This window comes from Varanus komodoensis, unplaced genomic scaffold (assembly GCF_004798865.1).
Source record: "Varanus komodoensis strain SLA01 unplaced genomic scaffold, ASM479886v1 scaffold3, whole genome shotgun sequence".
Taxonomy (NCBI): domain Eukaryota; kingdom Metazoa; phylum Chordata; class Lepidosauria; order Squamata; family Varanidae; genus Varanus; species Varanus komodoensis.
In genome coordinates this window covers 37,611,601-37,624,809 of record NW_025335761.1, presented here as the reverse complement: position 1 = coordinate 37,624,809, position 13,209 = coordinate 37,611,601, and the positions used below count along the sequence as shown (strand labels likewise).

The 13,209-nt window shown below is 43.9% G+C and overlaps 1 protein-coding gene across 2 annotated transcripts in view; it reads right to left on the bottom strand.

The window, feature by feature from the left end:
* Positions 1-9,915: 9,915 nt before the first annotated feature.
* Positions 9,916-13,209, bottom strand: part of ADCK1 (aarF domain containing kinase 1) — a 146,157-nt gene continuing 142,863 nt past the window's right edge. For both annotated transcript variants that reach the window (XM_044436974.1, XM_044436975.1), the window contains one exon: positions 9,916-11,060. In XM_044436974.1, coding sequence (XP_044292909.1) covers positions 10,892-11,060 — 169 coding nt within the window. In that variant the 3' untranslated portion in view covers positions 9,916-10,891. The remainder of the gene's footprint in view (positions 11,061-13,209) is intronic.

The window sequence follows — 13,209 nt, the reverse complement described above, 5'->3', positions numbered from 1 at the left end:
ACCTTGCCTCCCTGTGTTCCTGTTTTAAGCTGTTTTTTTGTAGCCTGGCTCTGATACTGGAAGCAAGCTGGGAAGGAGGAAATACTTGAAGGTAGCGGAATGTGGAGAGGTGAAGCAAGGATGAGGTGGGTTTCATTCTCATCCCCACCACACACACCACTTTTAGTGTAAAAAGGTGCCCCCCCCCATGACACCCTCACATTACAGTCCAACTAGCAAGGCTGTGTTTAATAAAAGTGTAGCACCTCTGCTTTGGTCCTGAGATCAAACTCTTGTCAAAGCAAATTAGTCTATAGTCTTCACTGTTGAGCACCATCAAAGAAACATAGAAACAGAACAAGGCAGAATGGGTCTCCCGGGCCATCTAGTCTGACCCCCGGCTCCAATCGTCTCCACTCATGATATGCCCACCATGTGCATGTCTAGCCTATCTTTGAGCACCCTCACCGATGGGGCCTCAACCACCTCCCATGGAAGCTCATTCCACACCCTCGGGGTCCTGTCATGAAGTGCTTCCTAGCATCTAACTGGAACCTTGGTTCCCTGAGCTTTGCTCCGTTGGACAGCGTCCTGCCTTCCTCATCATGGACACAATCCTATTGCAATTCCATATAAAGGCAGCATAACTCCAATTTCATCGTGGCCTAAATTCGTTTAAAGGCCTGGCAAAACCTTTTAAAGGCCTGAGGAATCTCTCTCTGGGAAGAATATTCCATAGCTGATGTGCCACCACCGGATGGGCCTTTCTCTGTCTCATTGTCACCAGCCCTTCCCCAGTTAGTGGGGGCACCTGAAGGAGGACATCCAAAGATTTTAACATACAAGTAGGTTAATGAACACTCAGGCAGTTTAGAATTTTATAGCTAAAGGCAGCACCTAAAATTGCTCCTGTAAACAAGCTAGAAACCTGGGAAGATCTGATCTGTTTAGCATGGTGGGTCTCACAGGACAATCAGGCTGCTGTATACTAGTCCAACATTCTGACCATTATTCAAATCTAGGTTATAGGCCTTGTCACACATCAAACTTCTTAGCTTTGCACCTACTGTATGCTTCCCCAAAGTGTTACCTTCCAGATACATTAAACTGCAACTCCCATAATTCCCGACCAGATTGACTGATGGCTATGGTGTCTGGGAATTGTAGGAATTTCAGTCCAACATATCTGGATAGCATCAGGTTGCAGAAGCTGAACGACAGCATGTTAAAGCCACATCTTAAAAAATGTCACGCCTGGATTCAACAAATTGGCAAGCTATTGTATCATAGAAACAGAGCAAGTCAGAAGGGGTCTCCCGGGCCATCTAGTCTGACCCCCGGCTTCAGCCGGTTCCGCTCACGACATGCCGACCATGTGCATGTCTAGCCTATCTTTGAACATCCTCACCGATGGGGCCTCAACTACCATCATGCAGGTAGACACATCACTGGGTCATGTTTGTAGCTCCCTGATGAGTTTTCACTCAGTATTAAAGTTCAGTTTGGTTTTGAGTAATGTGTGATCAACAATGAAAGGAATATTGACAAACTGGACAAGGTACAGAGCTAGGCAATGGGAATGGTCATGGAAGTAGCACATCTCTGGTATGAAGAAAGACTACTTGGAGTTTTGGAGTTTAGAGAGCAAAGGTGACTTAGAGCCAGACTAGACAAGATACAAGAGAGGTGCAATCTTCTGATGTTTCTCTGTTTCATTACTGAAATGCAGATGTGTGTGTGTGGTGTCTTTGATTGGCACGCTGGTGAGACAGAGGAGTCGTGAAACCCTTTCTTGTTATCTAATCAAAATCACCCTTCTCACACTGCAGGGTGAAACCTACAAGGCTCCTATGAGTAGCAAACCAGTTTTGGGATGGGATTTAGATAGGAAAAACAGCCCTTTTGGACAAAGCATGAAGCATTCCTCTCCCAGTTCCACCTCTGTACTCCAATTTGCAGTCAGACACAGCTGCCTATCATAAAAAGGAAAATTAATGATAGGCTGTTCACATCTGTTGTGCCACATCTATTCTGCCCCCCTCCCAAAAAGGGTGAGCATGATAAATGTCTATTAAAATGATCAACAGTAAGAGGATGAGTAGGATGAGAACAGAGAATTATTCTCTCTCCATTTCAAAGCATTAGAACTCTGGGTCATTCAGTGAAATTGACTGGCAGTAAGTTCAGGACAAACGAAAAGAAGAAGTACTTCATGTAATTAATTTATGGAATACATTGCCACACACAGTGGTTAAGGCCACCAGATAGATGAATTTTAAAATGGCTATGGACAAAAGAACAAAAGTCATATGTGGCATGATAGCTTTATTATCCAATAAACAAGTGTGTTTTGCATTTCAAGAAGCTTGACTTGAAATGTGCAATAAACAAGTGCCTTATGGCTATACCCTGGGCAGCATCCAGTGCTGCCATTCAGCCTCCACTGATTCCATTGTGCTCAGAGGAACCAGCACTTGCACAATGAGGAACCTGTGATTGTAAATGGAGGACCAAGATTTCCAAAAATGGGACTGGCCAACTGAGTTCTCTTCTGCAAGGTCTGATCTGTACCTTTCCAGAAACAAATGTTTCTGCTTGTTTCATATTGCTTTAGGAATCACTAGCTTTTCTTGCACATAGTAGGAGGTTCCATTAGGAGTAAGTTTGGGATATTGGGTTTTTTTTAAGTGTGGCTAGTCTTAGTAGGGCATTTAGTAACAGCTGTTAAAATTTTAATATCTAAATGGTGATCAGCAAAATGGCGATTACCAACAGAAAAGGAAGAGCTGAAGAAAGCTTGTCATATAATTATTCCATCCAACCTTACAGAAATGCTGTCTACAAGAAGGCAGTAAAGAAAAGAACATTAATAGGCCACTACTGAGTCTGGGTTTTTAAAAAGTAACATTAATGTAAATAATTATAAGGTTGTTTTTTTGTTGTTGTCATTAAAGACAACTTGAATAATAGCATAGTCTATTCCCATCTACTCAAAATTAAGTCCCACTGAGTTCCTCAGGGCCAGTTCCCAGGTAAGTGGGTATAAGATTGCAGCCTTATGGTGTAATCCTATGCATGTTTAGACAGGAAAAAAGGCCTACAGCTCCCACCATTCCCCAGCCTCGCATGATGGGAGTTGTTGGACTTTTACTTGTGCAAGCATCCATGGGATTGCAAGTTTAGTGTATTTTCCAGAATTATCACTGATGCCTATTCTTTGGAAGCATATACATGGCAGCAAATAGGATGTGGGTACATGCTTTCCAAATCTTGGATGTAAGATTTTCTTAAAAAAAATAGTTTATGTATTAGAATGAGCTCAACTGCAGACCCCCTGATCCTGAAGCAGCAGTGCCCTCAGGCATCAAATGAGGCTCTGGCTTTTTGATGTGGAACAAAGAACATTAGCATTTGTCTCTCAGTTAAAAAGACTGAAGATCAGTCTGGCAAGTCATACAAGGAAGCCCTGCATTGGGATCTAATTGGAGGTTGAAGCCCAAATGGTTTGGTTCTCTTGCTGGCCCTGGCCCAGGCCCTGTCGCCAGATATATCCCAATATATAGGCCAACACTGAGCTTGTTGTTTTTAGGCTCTGGATCAGAAGGACCCACACACTTACTGGAGGGAAAGAGCACTTCTGTAGGTTACACCATTCCTGTCAAGAAGTGCATGGCCATATTTAGCACTGCCATGGCCACAGCAGGTATTTATAGACTCAGAAAGATTTGTTGTTTCTTTAGCTTGAGCTCCCAAATAATATTAGCCTCCAGTGTGCCCACAATCATCCATTCTCTTTGGTCATCCGCTTGCTGCTACAGGATCTAGAACCTACTGAGGAAGGATGAGTTACATATGTCAATAAAAGCAATTAAAGAATGGGTTCTTCCTAGCCTCTTTTGTACTCTCCCCTTTTCACTCTTTTGCTGTTTTAAAGAAAGAGTGAAGAATTAAAGAACAGAGCAAAAGCACTGGAATGGAGGCATATCTGACCTTGCTCAGTGAATTCAGGAGCCATGGCAAGGGTACTTTTTCATCCTTCTAGCTGTGTTGCATGTGGAAGCCCATGTGCCTTGTCTCGTAGACTTGGTACAGGAACCATGGAAAACTGACCCAGCATCCACCTGCAAAGCCATATCCCTTCATCTGGAGAACCTCTTTCTGGGCTGTGTGATGCCCGAGTGTGATGGAATCCAACTTCTAAGGCTGTGATGAGAGAATGCAGAATGGGCAGATAGATATTTGGTATTTATTTCCAAGAATAACCTCTATGGCAGAGGTGCTGGACATCAGTCCCAGAAGGCAAATCTGGCCCTTCTGGGGTCACTGCCTTCTGTGGTTCCCCATATGGCCATGTCCCTTCCCCACCTTGCCAGCTCATGCCCATTTCTCCTTCCCCGGATTGTTCAATGGTTTCCCATATTTTGAACACAGACATACACACAATAAAAGGTTGAAATGCCTCTCCTAAAACTTACTTGCTGGCAGTGAAGACTTTGGCCCCCTACCTTCCTTTTGGTCTTCAGCTCCACCTGCCACTGGGATGCAGGCCTCAAGAAGCTTGTCCGAAACCAAGTCCAAAGGGTGGACTGAAAAAGGTTCTGCACTCCTGTTCTATACTATAGAAAAATCATGATCCAGAAAAGGAGAGGGCAAAAAAAGGCATAATCCTGGTGGTTCTGCTCACTACATTGTCCATACATTCTAGATAGTTTATGCTTTAAAATGGACACAAGGAGGCTACAGAGACTAGGGAGAACAGAAGCCTGATTAAGCAGGACAAGCATTTGTGGTTCCTTCAATTACGTTAAACTTTGGCTTAGTTACAAGGTATACGGGGCAGGGCAATGGTTCAATGGCTTGCCGGGAAAGTGAGTTTTGAAGAGGACTTAAAGAAAGGAAGGAAACTTTTCCCTCCTGAAATAGCACTGTGATGTAGGCTATGCTTCAGCAAGCCTTAGCAGCATGTTTACATGCCTGTCTTCTGCCAGTATTATGCTTTTGGGCCAGCAGAGGGAGGCAAGGGAGACAGAAAGACAAAAATTACTACATACCACCACACAGCCACGAGGCTTTAGTAAAAAATCTTCCTACCGGTACTAAACAGAACGTTTTCTAAACTTTGCAGCCATGCTTTGCGTGGGGATTTTTATTCTTACTGTAGCTGGAAGGGGAAGGGATAATAAACTCTCTCTCCAATAACTGCTACTCCATAATTAAACTAATTAAAGAAAAAACAACTATATAGTGGCACAAGACACATTTAGCATAATCTATGGTTTACTCTAAATCAGTATAATATCCTCACACTGCTGGTTGCAGGTTGAAGGCTGCAGTTCAGAAAGCTGCCGTTGTGTGGCAGTGTTGGGTGGGATTAGGAGAGCTAGGCCTTGGTCCTCACTCGGCCATGTAGCTCCTTCCCGGACTTTGGGCTTCTCACTGATTCTCCACCCAACCTTCCTTTCAGGGTTGATGTGAGGATAAAACAGAGAGCAGGATTGCCATCATGTAAGCCACCTTGAGTTCCTTGCCACAGGGGAAAGGTGGAATATAAACTAAATAAAAACTGTGGTTTTCTGAATCATTACAGCTTTGGAAGGAGAGGATGTTGCGGAAAGTTTGAATGAGGTTTTCCTGATTATAACATGCATCGTTGGTCCTGGTGGCGGGGAGCACTGCAATAATTATTTTAATTGCATGTTTAAATTTTTATTGTAGATGTTAGTTTTTTGGGGGTTGAAAAAATAATCAAATAGACTGAAAAAATAATAAAAATATTTTTAAAATAATCATGCAGAGAAAAAAAGAGACAAGTGTGGCTTTCTTCAGACCACATTATTAAATGATTGAGCTAGACACTAGATGCCTGTTGTCTGAAATTATACAGTGGCTAAATACTACACTTTGTATTCTGCTCCACATTAAGTTTACTCTTGGATAGATTAGAGGTTGGGGGTGTTGAGCCCCTTTGTTATAAACCCAGAAAGCTTTGGCTATTGGGAAGTATAGAAATCAAACTATCAATTAAATAAAAAGAAACCAGTATTAGAAGTCAACCTGCCTTTTTTATCTGCTGATCATGCTCTAATTTTGGTGTGATAGATCACCACAAGATAAATCACAATACTGAAGTTAGAACAATTTGTTTTCATGAGATGAGTCATTAATATGAGAGGTGAAACCAAGTACAAAAGAACACTTTCAGCTGAATACAGCTGGCCAACCATGGTTGGTAATTTGGGATGCCTATAAAGCAATTATTAAAGGAGTTCTAGTTCAAAACACCACATTCCTGGAGGAAAAAAACTGTTTAGAAAATGGAGAAATGAGAGATTCTTGATAACTATAGTGATTGATGTGAGTGGATAGACCTCTTTTAAGAATACAGTCAAAACAAAAGTGTTTAGTCTTCATATGGGAAGCAGCTGTTTCCTTAACATTATTCCAATTCACGGCATTGGCTTACCAAGCAAATTATGGTTATTTACAGTGCAATCTTCATGCATTTCTATTCAGCAGTAACTCCATGCTTCTAGCTATGCCACCCTAGGATGCATAGCCAGACACGTAGCTTCTAGATCGAGAGAGGTATTACTGCCACTCTATACAACTCTGGTGCAACCACAGCTGGAGTATTGTGTTCAATTCTGGACCCCTCATTACAAGAGGGATATAGCAAGGTTGGAATCAGCAAAGGGCCACTAAGGTGGTGGCTGGTTTGCAGGGTAAGCCATATTAGGAGAGACTGGGGGAACTGGGTCCTTTCAGCCTTGAGGAGACTCAGAGGGGACCTGTTAGCAACCTATAGGTATGTGAGGGGTGTCATGCAGAGGTGGGTCGTGACCTTTTTTTCCCCTGAGGAGGAGGGCAGGATGCATTCCAATGGAGCAAAGCTCAGGGAACCAAGATTGAAGGAGGATGCCAAGAAGGACTTTCTGACAGTTAGGGCCACTAGGGTATGGAATGGGCTTCCATGGGAGGTGGTTGAAGGTGTTTAAGGATAGGCTGGACATGCACATAGTAGGCATGTCATGAGCGGAGCTGGCTGAAGCTGGGGGTCAGACTAGATGGCCCAAGAGGAGCCTTCTGACTCACTCTGTTTCTGTGTTTCTGTTCCCATCGAGTACACTGGATCTACAGCCAGAGACAGAAGCTGCTGAACAATTCATTTCTGCTTCCTTGTGAGTACACATGAAAATAACATAAGAAAAGCCTTGCTGGAGCAAAGACCTATATAGTCCACCCAATAGCTGCAAGACCTCTTTCTGCCCAAGTTCCTCAGCAACTGGTGTATGCAGGCAGGCCACCTCTGCTGAAGGAGGTGGCTCACAGCCAGCAAGGCTAGGAGCCACCGAAAGCCTCCTCCCTTGTGAATCTATCCAGAGCTGCACGCAATATTCCCAGTGCTTTTGCACAAAAGGTTGTGCATGCCTGCTTCTGCTTAGGCTTGATCTTCCATATAACACTAACTGAGTGATCTAGTCTTGCCTCCTTCTCAGCAAAGATGCAGAGACTTGTTATGAAAAGACACAGCCTTCCTGGGAAGGAGGTTCAGGTTTTTTCACCCTGCTGGCTTTTGCCTGTGGCCTTGAGAGTTTCTCTGAAATGGAACTTGGCCCTTGGCCTGAAGGTCTGTCTCCCTGTACTAATGAACGAATAAGCCTTACAAATGTGGCATATTTGGAGCAATGGGATGACAGCTGAAGGACTGAGCACATGCATTCGATGTAGAAAAGCCCTGGTTGAATCTCCTAGATATCCAGTTAGAGGGAAAGAGTGGCTGGTGATGGGAAAGGCCTTTGAGAGCCACAGGCAATAAGAGTACTGGGCTCCACAGACAAATAGTCTAATAAGACAGGTTCTTTGATCTTTTACTGTAGAAACAATACACTATAACACAACACACCCGAAGACATGAGTAAAATAGCAACGCTTGTGCAAGCACAGTCTTTTACATTTAGCAATACTATGAGATCAAGTTGAGCCTGAGCCTTTCCCTGTTTATCTGCATTAATGTAACATGCAATCAAGAAATAGATATTCCAGGATATTGTAGACAGAATCCTTCATGTCCTGGAAGAACTTGATAGGGAATGGCATTACTGTGCAAGTAACAGACAGGAAGAATCCTATAGTTGCTCCAATACTTTCAAATCAAACATTCTGTTTTGGCACTGAGTGAAGTATAGTCCGCTGAGAGATCCAAATCTGATGCCCCTCTTTTTCATACATCTGGCAGGGCAAAAGACTAAAGGGGCGATCCCATGCCTGTTTAGACAGGGAAAAGTCATACAATTTACAGTATTCCCTAGCCAGACATGGACTTTTTTCTGTCTAATACATATAAGATTGCACCCTAACTAGTAAGATTTATCCACTGTACCATTCTACCCTGACTTCAGTTTACTGGCTTGCTCAATAATATGGTAGAAAGATTTAGGGTCAGTTATAGCAATATTTGCCCTCTTGGATGCACAGTTTAAACTGCTGAGGGGTGTTAAGAGTGAGAGCAATGCCACCAGGAGGCCAGACTCTTTCACCAGACTGGTCTCTTAGTAGGGTCACCCTAGGCAGGATGGGCAAATCTAAGCCCCAAATTAAGATTCATCCACTCTCTTCAGGAGTAACGGTCACATCAGCAGAAGAGAATGGATCTCTATAATGGTGACGGGGACAAAGAAACTTCTGAAGGGAAGCTACCGGGCAGCAGGAGTTGCTGCAGGTGACACTGGTGCAGGATCTTTCACAGATAATGGCAGTGACATCCAAACAAATTCCAGGTAGTGGTGCATAAAAGAAGGCAGTGGCAAGCCACTTCTGCATCTTCTTACCTTGAAACCTTAAACAGTCCAATCAACCCTTTTGCTAGAAGCAAAACTGACAAAACTGAGGCTGTCATACTTTGGTCATATCATGATAAGACTCACTGGAGAAGATAATCGTGCAAGGGAAAGTTGAAGGAAGAAGAAAAGGAATGCCAAATAAGAGATGGATTGATTCCATAAAGGAAATAACAACTATGTATGTATGTATGTATGTATGTATGTATGTATTAGACTCCTATCCTGCCTTACTTCTCTTAAAGAAAAAGCAGCTTGCATCATTTTTCTCCTTCTGCTCTCAATCTTATCCCCACAACCCTGTGAGGTAGGTTGGGCTGAGAGCCAAAAGTTACCCAGCATGACTGAGTGGGGACTAGAACCCGGATCACCCGAGACACAGTCCTGCACTCTTAACCACTATTCCACACCGGCTCTCAGCCACAGCCTTGAATTTAGGACAGTGAAGCAGGAATGTCATGGATAAGTCTTTCTGGAGGACTTTCATTCATAGGATTGCCATAAGTTGGAGATGGCTTGACAGTACATAACAAGAACAATAGTAATATTAATCTGGCAATGCCTGCAGTATAACACTAAATGTTTTGCATCAATGTGCCTGAAAAAAATCTACTGTTGATGGTACCTAATCCCAAAAACAATCTGGACCTATTTATTTATTTAAGGTCATTGTATGCCGTCCCATTACTAAAAAAAGTCTCTAGGCGGCTTACAGAGAGCAAACTAAAAAACAGAACCCATAACAACAACATACATCTTTTTAAAAAAAGTACTGTACATTGCATCTAAAATAGTAATAAAAACAAGAATAAAACCAGTTAATTATTAAAATACTGGGAAAATAAAATTGACAGTGCTCTATCTGCTGGTATTGTGGAAAAGATTTTATGTGTAATTTTAATTATGTATTTTTCAAGAGTCAAAGGGGGTACAGCCTTGTCATATACAAAGCAAAATAACTGATTACAGAATTCCCACAGAACTTCTCTATGTGCTTCTGAACCATTTACATATGTTGGCTGAGGATAATGTTATAGAAATGATCATCAGTTTATTAACAGCAGTAATAACGTAAACAAATGCACACACAAACACATGCTACCTTTTCCTCCCAACAGAGGAAAACCCAGTTTATTTCCCCATGCAAATACACATACATGACCAGCACTTGAGCTTTGAATGAATGCTGAGATAATAGCACAGTACACTTCAAAGGCAGTTCAACACACCTGCCTCCATTTTACACATCTGGCAATCTAGGCAAAGTAAACATCCAAAAATACCCTAAACCGCAGCCACTCAGTGACAGACGTGAGTACAGAACTCAAGAGATCCACAACTGTAGCCATTCCTTTCAAAGCCTCTCAGAACTAGGAATATAATTTTGCCATTCAGGCTTCCAGCCCTTTGCCCACTTGGTGCCTGTTTTGCTTTGGAATATTTTAGTATGACCAGGGACTGGCTCAACTCTTCTGTAGAAGATGTTCAAGAAATATATATAACAGCCTCTTCCAACCTGGGTGCCCTGCAAATGCTTTAGGATACTGCTGCCACCAGCCCTGACCTTTGACCCTGCTGGCTAGGACTGGTGGGAGTTGTTGTCTGAAATATCTGGAGAGTACCAGATTGAGGAAGACTTCTGCATGTTGTTATTAGAGGCTCGTATTACTTTGCAGAATTTTAAGTTACAGTATATATTGGGGGAGGGGGGTTGGATTTAATTTTTCTTAATTGTGGTTAATTGGACCTGAAAAATACTTACCACCTTTTATGTGGCCCTTCAGGACTTCACCTGGAGGCCCTCCAAAGACCTGAGAACTGAGAGACTTGCAGAGTTCTATCCAAGCTGCCGCTTCCCTGAGCCATGCCTAAAAACAGGGGACTTCTGGCTCCCTGGGGCTTTGCTCCTTTCCCTCCTATATGCTAGAGAGAAGGGCTGGCTGCAAAAGGCAACGAGGACAACACCATGAGTTATGTAAAAGAGGCCCAGCAGTAGAAACAGGAACAGAATGCTACAGTCAGGAAAGACAAGGAGGTAATTGTGCTTGGCTCGCTCGCCCCACCAGTTGCTATTGCTAGGAAGAATGGTGCATCCAACTCAGGAAAGCAATAACCCAGTTCCCCAGCAGGGACCCCTTCAGCCGGAGGAAGAGTTCATACAAGTTGATTTGCCACAAGCTCAGGGCCTCGGAGAGGGTTATCTGGGCCTTCCGGTACAGGGAGTGACTCTTGTTCCTCTGATACCTGGGTAAAACACAAAAAGAAGTGTCCTAAATCTTACAGCAGGTGGGCAGAAACTACAGCCAAGGGGTTAAAACTGTCCCTCAGGGGTTACCAAGTGGCCTTGCCTTCCGCTGCACCATTCCTTCCCTTTTTCCCAAACACCCATGTTCATCGGTTTCCCAGCTTTTGTGTAATTTTCTCCATTCTAAAAGGTTTAAATGCCTTCTGTAAGGCTTAGCTATAGCAGAGAGAACTTTAAGCTTACATATGATGGCACACTGGCCCCACCCCATTGGCCTTTTACTCTCTCCCACTACTGGAATGTAGCCCCTGAGAGCTGGTCTGGAATGGAATTCAGCTCTCAGGCTGAAAGGGTTCAACATCCCCATCCTAAAGGGGTGTACCTAGCAACGTGAGGCCCACAGAACACGCTGCATGGACCAGTTCCAGAATTTGGACTATGTACAGTATAGGACAGCAGTGCCTCCTGCTTTACATGGCGCCTCCTAACATTCCAAGTGGAATTTATTTTGTATGTATGTACATATGTATGTATGCCCGCCCCCCCCCCCATAGCCCAAAGGGCTCTCTGGGTGCATAAACAAACAATGCTAAAAGCAATAAACCAATAAAACCTCTGGATGATCTCACTCAACAGTTTTTCTCCTGGCAAAGGTCATCCCATAGGGTGACCAAGGCAGTTTCCATTCCACCTCCTGGATCCAGGTATGAATCCCTTCCTTGGATCACTCACTCACCCAAGAAGGGCAAGGGTCAAGCAAACAGGTCGTAAGTTGGACTTGACAAAACACCTTGTGCACCTTCTCAGGCCACAACAGCAGAAACTCACCCAACAAAATTGGACCAGACCGTGCACTGGATGTCTGTGCCAAAGGGATTCTGTTAGGTTAGGATCAGTTCAGCTCAGGGTCACAAGGAGGGTAGCTGGGTTGAGGGGGATGGCACAGAGATGAGACTGAGGGAGCTGAGACTCTTCAGCCTGGAGAAGAGAATACTCAGACGGGATCTTATAGTAATATATTGGTATGTGAAGGGCTGTTACACAGTAGAGAGTCATGCCCTGTTCTTTCCAGTGGTGAAGTAAAGAGTGTGGTGCAATGGGGCAGAGCTCAAGGAATGGGGTTTCAGGCTGGATATCAGGAAGTGCTTCCTGACGGTTAGGACCCCTAGGATATGGAATGGGCTTCCACGGGAGGTGGTGGGACCCCATCAGTGAGGGTGTTCAAGGAAAGACTGGACAACCGCATGTTGGGTATTGCAGGAGCAGAGCCAGCTGGAGCTGAGGGTCAGACTAGATGGCTCAGGAGACCCCTTCTGACTCGCTATTTTTCTATTTTTCTAACTTTGGTGTCTGACTCACAACGAATCCAAGCAATGTCACCCTCAAAGTGTCAAGAAAGTCATCACAGTAGGTTACCAAGAGTTTGACAGAATCTCTTTTAGGGCCAGAATGTAAAAGGCCCTGAACCACATGGAAAAGCTCTGCTGGACAACACTGTGTGGATGCAATGCTGGTGGCAAAGAAGCATCTCTTTGCTATCTTCACTGCCACAGGATAAGCCTTATAATGGGCACCAAGAAGGTCCTTCTCCTGGCCATTTTCCTAATGGAGATGGCTCATGCAGAAGGACCTCCAACAAAGATCTTAGTGATCTAGTAGGAATATACAGAGAAAGGCCTTCCCTCAACTCTTTTGCCCCATCTTAATGAGATAGCTTAAACCTCACTGGAGACATCACAGGACACTAAATATTTCAAGAAGCTACTTCTGGCCTGCTGCAGGAAAGAATTAATATACTTTATATTTTATAGGACACTATGATGCAGGTGGCGCAGTGGTTTAAACTGCTGTGCTGCTGGGCTGGTTGATCAAAAGGTCGCCGGTTCGAAACTGCACAGTGGTGTGAGTTCCCGTTGCTCCGTCCCAGCTCCTGCCAACCTTGCAGTTCGAAAGTATCCAAATGCAAGTAGATAAAAAGGTACCACTTTGTAGAAGGTAACAGCGTTCTGTGCACTTCGGTGTTTAGTCATGCCAGCCACATGACCACGGAGACTGTCTGCGGACAAACGCTGGAAGCTAGGAAACAGAGATGAGCACCGCCCCCTAGAGTCAGGCATGACTGGACTTCACGTCAAGGGGAAACCTTTA